This window comes from Electrophorus electricus, chromosome 8 (genome assembly GCF_041902795.1).
Source record: "Electrophorus electricus isolate QZ-2024a chromosome 8, ASM4190279v1, whole genome shotgun sequence".
In the NCBI taxonomy this organism is placed as follows: Eukaryota; Metazoa; Chordata; class Actinopteri; order Gymnotiformes; family Gymnotidae; genus Electrophorus; species Electrophorus electricus.
Genome location: NC_137504.1, coordinates 5,210,001 through 5,220,000, shown reverse-complemented (window position 1 = coordinate 5,220,000; position 10,000 = coordinate 5,210,001). Strand labels below are relative to the sequence as shown.

Genomic DNA, 10,000 nt, shown 5'->3' with positions numbered 1-10,000 from the left:
TGCTAAGAGAGTGAGAGAGAGAGAGAGAGAGAGAGAGAGAGAGAGAGAGAGAAAAAAAAAAAGAGAGAGAGAGAGAGAGAGAGAGAGAGAGAGAGAGAGAGGGCATTTTACATTAACCCCATACCACTCTGGCTCTGTCTCCAAAGCCCCTGCAATCAGTTTAGGTTTATTACGCATCACAGCAAATGCTTTCCATAATTGAAATCAGCAGATTTCAATTTCATTTCTTACAGGGAAATGATTTCTGCTGTCCATTCCCATGCAGTTTAGCGGGACTGATCATTAGAATAATGATGCTCAAACAGCTTTAGCCAGAATCATGCAACTGTACTAATCAGCATATGTTTAGGATTATGTACCAAAGAATAGGAAACCAAAAATTAAAACATCCAAATTTTTGTTCATTCCTACAACCGTGCAATAAGAATTGTGAATCCAGATCGTTACACAAATCATATCCCAAATCTATCAGATACTGGTGCTGTATCTCAAAATCAGCTTGCCAGACAAACAAGCAATCGTCCACCTAAAAGAGCACAGGTAGGACAGAGAGGGTCAGCGGCCCAGACAGGCAGACAGAAGCAGAGCAGGACAAATAAAGCCACTTACCGTCTGCGAAGTCCATTTGGGAGAGAACGGGACAGGTGCCAACACAGATTTAGCATGGAAACAGAGCGACAGTGAAATCATTAGAAGGGAGGGGAGTCTGTGCTGACACACCGAGACTCGACTGTCAACACTCGCTGGGGACATCTACACACTGCTGGCAGGGCTTCGGATGACGAATTATAATTCTTTGTTGGACAAACAATGTGTAAAAGAAGGCTTGAAATGGTAATTAGGCTACGTGTCCCAGGCTAGTAATTCTTTGGAAAATGATTGGGATTGGAAATTGAAATTCCAATAATTGGAGACACACAATAGATAATATATATTTTGATAGTACTTGTGTTAGTGTTGCTGTTATGTGCAGTAAGTTCAGAGATTTTAGTGGGCCTGCTCTTCTAGGAAAGTGTTTATTGTTACTTTTATGCTCCTGATGCATCCAAACTTTTTTTTTTTTTCTATATATTAGAGAGAGCAAAAGAAATATGCAGACATACAAATGCACAAATAGAGACAAAACACTGAAAGGCCAAACATGAAAACAGTCACCAATCCTATACCTGACTTGGTCTGCAGCAGCAGCAGCTACATGGAGCCTCACAACTTCTCAGCTGCTTACCTTGATCTCAGTGACTAGAATGTCAGTAATGCTGCCCAGTACAGTCACAAAGTCGAATATGTTCCAGGCTTCCTTCAGGTAGTTCTGGACACATTTTGAAAGAAAGTGCACAAGAGGAGGAAGGAGGAGAAACGTACATAAGTTTGGGTGCTGTAGGAAGGAAAAAAAGCTTACTGAGATGTTTCTCCAGTAGTTCCTGACAACATCTCCAAAGGAGATTGGTGGAATCACACAGACCAATGCATGCAACCACACACCCACCCGCACCCACCTGCAGACACCCACACCCAAACCAACCTGCACCCACCCGCATGCACGTACTCCCACCGACCCACACCCTCCCACATTCCCACACCCACCTGCGCGCACACAGAGGCACGTGCACACATACAGACAGACTAACACACAAGCTCTCATGTCAACACTCGGCGGTGTGGTGGATCTTCCATGACGGGCCAGTCTGTTGGGTGCTTCAGTGTCATTCACACGCCACTGTGATTTGCTGAGCCACGGCTACCGAGGGCCCAGGGCAACAGCAGCAAGACGGTGCCGTCTGCCGGCAGCTTGGAGCAGGTGGGTGTCGCTAAGCGCCTGGCACTGGAGGAGAGTCGCTTAACAAACAGAGCCTGAGGTGGGCTGTGCAGCTTCAGGCCGGTGCAGACGGCGCTCCCAGCTCAGCGTTACGAGCCAGTAACGGCGCCTGGGCGTCTCCGCCAAACCACGCAGCTCATGCCCTTTTACACTATAGCCTCTTTTCTCTCTCTCGCTCTGTGTCCGGCTTTCTCTCACCCTCTTCCGCCAGCTTCTCCATTTCCCGATACATCTAAAGAAACTTCAGAGCTATTTGCAGTGTGATTTCAAACACCAGATGTTTGAAGGCGTTTGATGCCAGAACCTCAAATGTCTTTCAAGCAGTGAAGGTTTCTCCTGCTAATTAGTGTGTGAAATGGCTTTGGCACAGAGCAAAGCGGGATAAAGCGCGGGCCTGGCAGGGGCCACGAGGATGCTCACCAGCGGGCCAAAGGCAATGATCTTCAGGATGCATTCCAGGCTGAAGAGAGTAGTGAAGATGATATTAAGCCACTTCAGCATTTCCTCATAGGGCTTCGGGGCATCATAGAACTGCAAGGCACAAGACCGTGAGAGCGATGTCCCGCACCCGCCCAACAAACAGGTTTCCAACTGGTCAGCTTTGCATAATAAAAAACAAAATTCTAAAAATCCGAAAATGCCATTTACATATTTTTATAAATATGCATTTACATTGTTACATGTGTTCTAATATTCTAATAAAGCTTTTAATAGACATCAGTTCTCTGATGTAGGAATTCTCTTCCTCTCTGCCCCCCTTGTTGGCAGCTGTGTATCCATTTAAGTCCCACTCACACATAAAGAACACACATCCTCCTTTATGCATCTCACCAAGCAACCATCTGACTGATCAGCTTTACAACATTCTTCATGATTCCAGTCAAACGACATCCCAGGCTCACATGTTGCGAAACTAATGATCTTCTTTGAAAAGCTTCTCGGAAAATGCCTGCTGATTACATGCTGGGCCGTCTCGACACTTCCGCAGTTTAGCTAACATTCTTTGTAAAATCAATACCTGGATTTCATCCATTCCTTTCTATATTGTCTTATTAGGCATCTGAGTGGACAAAGACAGTCATGGTAGATGGTACGTGGATGGTTCCAATTAATTTTAAACTGCACTGTCAATAACGAATACGGGAGCCAGGCACCAGGCCAAGGCTTGAGAACACACACACACAGATAGAGTCTGAGAATATACACATGGACTGTGGGTTCAGAGTTGAAGTAATTGATGTTGACCAGAACTGTAATTTGTGTCAAGTGTATAAGAGTGTGTGTATTAACTTACCTTCATCATGAGGACCACAGTATTGACGGCAATCATAGTCAGGATGGAATATTCGAAAGGTGTCGAGACAACAAACTTCCACATCTTGTACTGGTAGGAGTGCTTATCCTGAGGCATGTAGCGGGTCAAGGGCTTGGCATTGATGGCAAAGTCGATACACGCCCGCTATGGTAGAGAGAGAGAGGAGGCCTTAATTCTCTCATTAACCAAAGCACCATGGCACTCTCTTAAGACTCTTCATTAATCAGTGTCTCCAGGACTCCACTGGGAGTCACTATTGTTCTCAGTGCTGGCTCTTGATCCAACAGTGTTTAATTATCAGAGAAGCAGCTCAGAGCTCTCGGAATCCAAGTGTGAGAGGCAGAAAGCAAACATCAAACTCGCGCCGGCAGCCATCAGAGAGGCCCTCTTAGAGGATGTTTAAACAGCTAAACACAGAGACTAATGACCTCTTTGAGAACGAGCCAGAGGCTCGCCCTCGTGAAAAGCTCTGGCGATGGGGTGTGTGAAGGGTAGAACAAAAGAAAGGCAAAGAAACAGATAATGAACTGTGGGGATGTTCCTGGCTATTCTCCCTCTGAAGTTCATCTCTGCACTGCAGTGCTCGTACGTGTCCGTGTGGGTGGAAATCAGGTAGCAGGAGTGCACTTGGACAGGTGTGTTGGCTCTGTACTCACTTCTGCACGAAATTCTCTAGAGATAATCTCACCTTGAGGTGCTTGTATGCTTGTGGGCATGAACTGCTTACAGTAACACAAGCGTGCGCACACGCACTTTATCTTCACTGTCAGACATACACACAAACCCTTATGTTCGTATGCGCAGAAAAACTAATTATTGAATTACATTTTTTTCTGTAAAACAATCTCATGAATAAACAACATAATAGTTAAAATCATGATCAAATTCTCAAAAACCTCAAAAGGACTCATTAGCTGTCACCCCTACTGCATGTGTATGAAAGTGGAACACGTGAGGGTCACAGACAGACTGACGCACAGACACACGGACCTCATTCTTCTCCAGGATGCACTCAGACATGGCCTTGTCACCCTGCTCCTGGAACGTGATGATGATGAGGGCCACAAAGATGTTGACGAAGAAAAAAGGGAAGACCACAAAGTAGACCACGTAGAAGATAGAGGTCTGCATGCGGTAGCCTGGGCTCGGCCCCTGGTCCTCATACGTGGCGTCCACAGAGTGCTTCAGTACCCTGCGCAAGCACACAAACCGTAGAGGGTAGGATGATGGTGGATAGGGTTGGGGTTAAAGGTAAATGTGAAGCACATACCAAATACAGAAACATGGAGACAAACTCACCAAGTGAGAAACTACAGAAGCACCGCTCTGTCTACAAAGGGCATGTCTATGAGTGGCTGCAAGTTCGACACGAACGTGCATTTGGCAAGCAATAATGTTAAACCTAGAGTGATGTTAAACCTAAAAAATGATGAGACAGCCTTAAAACCTAACAGACTTTCTCAAATATATCTAAAATTATTAACCTAATCACTATTTGCCCATATACAAGCATATAAAAGCATATACACGGTTCATGATATGCTCTTCTGTAGGGAGTCAGTTCTACAGGGAGTCGTCTTTAATGGCTGAATCAGTAAATGCCATTAGCAAATTCACAAGGGATTGGAGATGGATTAGCAAGGATGTTGGTTTATTTCACTTCACATGTAGGGTAACATTTGTTTTACTTACTCAGGCATGCATTTGATAATAAAAAAGTGGTTTTCTACAGACTGATAAAGACAGTGATAATAAGGGAAGAATGAAAAAGAGAGTGGGAGAGAGATGGAGAGAGATAGAGGAAGGGAGAGAGGGAGAGACAGGTAGGGAGAGAGGGAGAGACAGAGAGAGGTAGGGAGAGAGAGAGAGACAGACAGAGGTAGAGAGAGAGAGAGAGAGAGAGAGAGAGAGAGAGAGGTAGAGAGAGAGAGAGAGAGACAGAGAGGTAGAGAGAGAGAGAGAGAGAGAGAGGTAGGGAGAGAGGAAGAGACAGGTAGGGAGAGAGGGAGAGGTAGGGAGAGAGAGAGAGAGAGAGAGAGAGAGAGAGAGAAACAGAGGTAGAGAGAGAAAGAGAGAGAGAGAGAGAGAGAGAGAGAAAGAGAGAGAGAGAGAGAGAGAGAGAGAGAGAGACAGAGGAATATTAAGGTACTTGATTAAAAGGGAAAGTAACGAGAAATGGCTCTTAGGGCCTTTATGGCTCTAGCACTCAGCTACAATTAGTGCCACTAGTCCACATACATCAGCTCAAATGGCAGAAACTATCACTCAAACAGAGCATGTGTCAAACATGCACACATGTACATGCTACGCACGCTGCCTCTCACACCAACACACACGCACGCACACACACAACCACACCCACATACATGGCTGTAAATTATTTTCAAGCAATCAAACTCACTTGCTAGCATCTGTATTTTCCCCCCCCCCACACATACATATAAGCATACTTGTCTATGAAGTCTGGAGCTTGGTCGACAGAACAGATCTGCGTTGTGAGACGCGCAGTGGTGAGGCGTTGGGTGTGTAACTAGAACCGGAGTTCATTAACAGTGGACCCATAGGACTCAGTTTGCATGTAGTGTGGCACTCACATGGGCCAGCCCTCTCCCGTGGAGACCGTGAAGAGCGTGAGGAATGCCCACAGCACATTGTCATAGTGAAAGTCGTATTTCTTCCACTCTCGTGGCTGGGCGGCCACTTCATCCCCATCGTAGTCCAGAAACTGACCCCTGTTGGTCCAACATGAAAGAGGAGGAGACAGAGCACAGGGGAGGAGCCAAAGCAGAGAGGGGAGGAGACCCAACACAGAGGACAGGAGCAAGGAGCAGAGGGGAGGTGAAGCAAAAAAACATGTATGTGAACTCAGTGTTAAAAAATGGCAGGAATAAAAACAAAACCAAAGCATTTTTCCATTTTTTTTTTTTTGAAATGTAAAATTTCATAAATGCCATTTTTATGTCATAAACAAGTTTTGGCCAAAGCAGTGCTGGTAGGAACATGTGTGTGTGGTGGGCGGACCCAGGCAGAAGGCGAGGGGGAGAGGGAGCACCTGCAGTCTTTCTCCAGAGCCTTGGACTCGTCCGTGCAGTAGAAGAACTTGCCCTTGAAGAGCTGCACAGCGATGACGGCGAAGATGAACATGAAGAGGATGTAGACGATGAGGATGTTCAGCACGTTCTTTAACGAGTTCACCACACAGTCAAAGACCGCCTGAGGGCACACACACATACACACACACACACACACACACACACACACACACACACGTACACATAACATTAACGAAAGACACATCCAAATGACTTTCTTAAATCGATTAGCACCATAATATTAACTGTTTACTGTTACACTGTACAGTTTTATAGTGTTTTTTTTTCTTTCAGCTCTTTTACTTGACTTACACTTTGCATTTTGAAGCTGATGAGATGACATTTAACACACAGTAATTCTATTTTGTGTGTGTGTTATCACGGGAAGTTATAATGTACTGTAGAGACAGAGAGCAGAAATCCACAGCCACACACAAGCACACCCAGCTGCCCACACGTACACACTGGCACTCAAAAGTGAATGAATCTTCCCATCCATCACGTCCATCCATCTTTAATTATGTGGCAGGTGTTACATAATATATACGAGGATGACTCCACTCTACACATACGTTCTGTCAGAACAATTGCCTTTGCCAGATCAATTACCTTGTCTGGTTTTGGAGAGGGCAGATAATGCTGAGCATTTGAGCCCACCACTATTGGTGAATTATGCTTTATTACCATTAACAATGTATGATTCATCTCCTCACCTCACGAGAATGCATGCTTGGGGTGATCAGACACAATGAGAGAGTAAGACCCAGAGCAGAATGAGCTTTCAGCTGCAGTGAAGTGATTAGCTGTGTGATGACAGCGTGTGGGTCCAGAGGACAGCCGGCTGAGAGGCAGGCGTGCAGAACCCAGAGCAAAGGCTGCGGTCCTTACCTTGAGTTTGGGCAGGCGTTTGATGGTCTTGAGAGGACGCAGCACTCGAAGTACCCTGAGGGACTTGATGGTGTTGATGTCCTTGCCTTTGGTCCCTCTGCGAGGCAAAATCAGCGAGTTAATGCACACAAGCCTTCATGACAGCGAGGTTCAGAGAGGGATTTGCACCTTCCAACATACACACCTTCATACACGTGTACACTCACACGTGCACAGACATGTACAAATCCTCCTGACCATATATACATACACATATACACGTATAACATATATACACATACAAACACACACCTACCTCGCTCTTGCTCTGTACCTGTAGAATTAGCCAAACCTACCACTAGGGATAATAACCATATAACCATATAAAGTAAATGTCATGGATTTCAGGATCTCTATAAAATAATAAACACTGTCTAGAAAATGCAACAAAGGTATCCTCCAGCTGGCAGGGATGGTGAAACTCACTGCTTGCTACGCCACAGATTCAACTAAATATTTGAGATGAAATATTAACAGAGAAACTAACGGACAGCTGGAAGATGAACCAAATTCAAAGGTCCAGGATTTGACTATTACTTATAGAGAATAGGAAGAACAGGGAAAAAAAGATGATGAATTCCTAGAATTTTAACTGTTAGGTGCTGACCTGTAAATCACTCTTTTACAGTCCTTCAAAGTTCAAGAAAACCGTGGGTTTGTTGTTGTTGTTTTTTTTAAGACATTCGGAAAAGATGGAAAATTTTCTAGTGTATGTGTGTGTGTGTGTGTGTGTGTGTGTGTATGTGTGTGTGTGTGTGTGTGTGTGTGTGTATGTGTGTGTGTGTGTGTATATGTGTGTGTGTATGCGTGCGTGCGTGTGTGTGTGTGTGTGTGTGCGTGTGTGTGCGTGTGTGTGTATGTGTGTGTGTGCGTGTGTATGTGTGTGTGTGTGTGTGTGCATGCGTGCGTGCGTGCGTGTGCGCGTGCGTGCGTGTGCGCGTGCGTGCGTGCCTGTGTGTGTCTGTGTGTGTGTGTGTGTGTGTGTGTGTGTATGTGTGTGTGTGCGTGTGTGTGTATGTGTGTGTGCGTGCGTGTGTGTGTGTCTGTGTGTGTGTTTGTGTGTCTGTGTGTGTGTGTGTGTGTGTGTATGTGTGTGTGTGTGTGTATGTGTATGTGTGTATGTGTGTGTGTGTGTGTGTCTGTGTGTGTGTGTGTGTGTGTGTGTGTCTGTGTGTGTGTGTGTGTGTGTGTGTGTGTGTGTGTGTGTGTGTGTGTGTGTGTGTGTGTGTGTGTAGGACTGGAGAGACAGTGACAGAGAAGGCAAGAATGTGGAAGATAAAGATACTCTATGGATACAGTGTGTTCACAATTATTATGCAAGTGCCAGTTTTCAAACTACAAAACACAGAAGAGTTCATTTGGTCAGTAAAAGCAACCTTTTACTGTTGTTTTAATATTTCTGTGTGAGTTCAGTCACCATTTAGTGTACCATTTCTTTACAAAACACGAGGTGAAAGAAAAATCACTGTTCACAATTATTATGCCAGAAAATGTCACATAAATCAATGGTGAATTAATATTTTTAAAATCCAATGCATAATGTTCAAATATACATCTGTATTTGCCAGTGTAGGATCCTTTCATTTCAGTAACAGTGAAAACGTTCTCATCTACAGAACTGGTGATTTTTTTTCAGTTGTGTTAGGACCATGGCTGTTTGCCATCCAGTGCATATCTTTGGACTGTTATCGGTGTTCACCTGAATAAACTAGCAGCTTCCGAACTGCCCATACATTTTCAATAGGGTTTCAATCGGATAAGGAAGATGCTACTCCATAATCTGGTAATCAGCAAAGCATTTTTTCTTGAGCCCTTCACAGGTCGAGTGGGAAGCGTGAGATCCAGAATTGTCTTGTGTGTTTACCTTACTCTTTCACCATAGCAAGAACTGTTGCTCCAAGATGGTGCAGTAACCCTCTGAGAATCCTATACACGAAAAGGTCCTCCCCTGTAAGGTCCTCATCAATGATACGGGCCCCGAACACGACCCCTCTGCCACTGAGTTTATGTTTCTTCCGACCACCTTCACTAATCTGCGGATAATTCATTACTGTGCAATGGTCCTGTTGAGTTAATTTGGATATTTCCAGTGTTGAGGTGTTTTCAGAAACAGAAGAAAACATTTTCTTCTTCATTTTGTCTATTGTTAAACTGTGTTTAATGTCTTGCTTTGCTGAAACAGCAAAGTGGAATCAAGGCATTTATTGGACACTAATTGGGGACCAATTAGGGATTAAATTTTGGGCAGCTGTGCTAATTAATAGAAGGCTGTATTGACACATGGCAAAAATACATGCATAATAATTCTGAACCCAATGTAATGGCAGTGAGTCTCGAAGAGCATACGGGATACGTTTCTTAGCATCTGCATGGACATCTGTGCACAGAGGATAGCTCTGGTTTTCATAAAACCAAAGCACTTTTGATAAAAGAAGGCAAAAGATAACAAAAGTGCTTACAAATGAAACCCTTCAAGGTTCAAGTCAGCAGGACACTAGAAGATGAATAGAAGTAGCATAGCTCAGCTCTGTGATTACCTCTATAAGGTCTTCTCATTTATGAGGGGGCACTAATGCCAACACATGCAGCTCCCATGCACTGAAACACTGATCGGTCCTGCACTCTCCACCCACTCCAGCAATGGCGAAGTGGGGCAGATCAGCTCCTATTCTCCCATTGCCTCCACCGGCACCACCCAAGACCCATCAGCAGCGCATGCTGAGTTGGAGAAGGGATTAAATCAGCATCTTCCTCTTCTTGGGTTTCTGTGGCATTTGTAGGTCTACTCATAGCAGTTTTGGGGAAAATGGCAATCTGTTTGCAGACTTGGTTAATCAGCGAGTGGTCTGT

General features: G+C 44.7%; 1 protein-coding gene across 13 annotated transcripts in view; it reads right to left on the bottom strand.

Annotated features, from left to right (window-relative positions):
• Positions 1-10,000, bottom strand: part of cacna1bb (calcium channel, voltage-dependent, N type, alpha 1B subunit, b) — a 103,426-nt gene that overhangs the window by 20,931 nt on the left and 72,495 nt on the right. For 9 of the 13 annotated variants that reach the window (XR_014124830.1, XM_035526982.2, XM_081718944.1 and 6 more), the window contains 8 exons: positions 7,112-7,208; positions 6,184-6,344; positions 5,726-5,863; positions 4,122-4,323; positions 3,111-3,275; positions 2,237-2,347; positions 1,226-1,309; positions 1-2 (listed from right to left, as the gene is read on the bottom strand). The exon at positions 1-2 is cut by the window's left edge and continues 118 nt beyond it. Coding sequence is in view for 12 of the 13 variants with exons in the window: in XM_035526982.2 (XP_035382875.2) it covers positions 1-2; positions 1,226-1,309; positions 2,237-2,347; positions 3,111-3,275; positions 4,122-4,323; positions 5,726-5,863; positions 6,184-6,344; positions 7,112-7,208 (960 nt within the window). In the remaining variant the exon portion in view is untranslated. The remainder of the gene's footprint in view (positions 3-1,225; positions 1,310-2,236; positions 2,348-3,110; positions 3,276-4,121; positions 4,324-5,725; positions 5,864-6,183; positions 6,345-7,111; positions 7,209-10,000) is intronic. The other 4 variants (XM_035526985.2, XM_035526984.2, XM_035526990.2 and 1 more) reach the window with 1 other exon arrangement.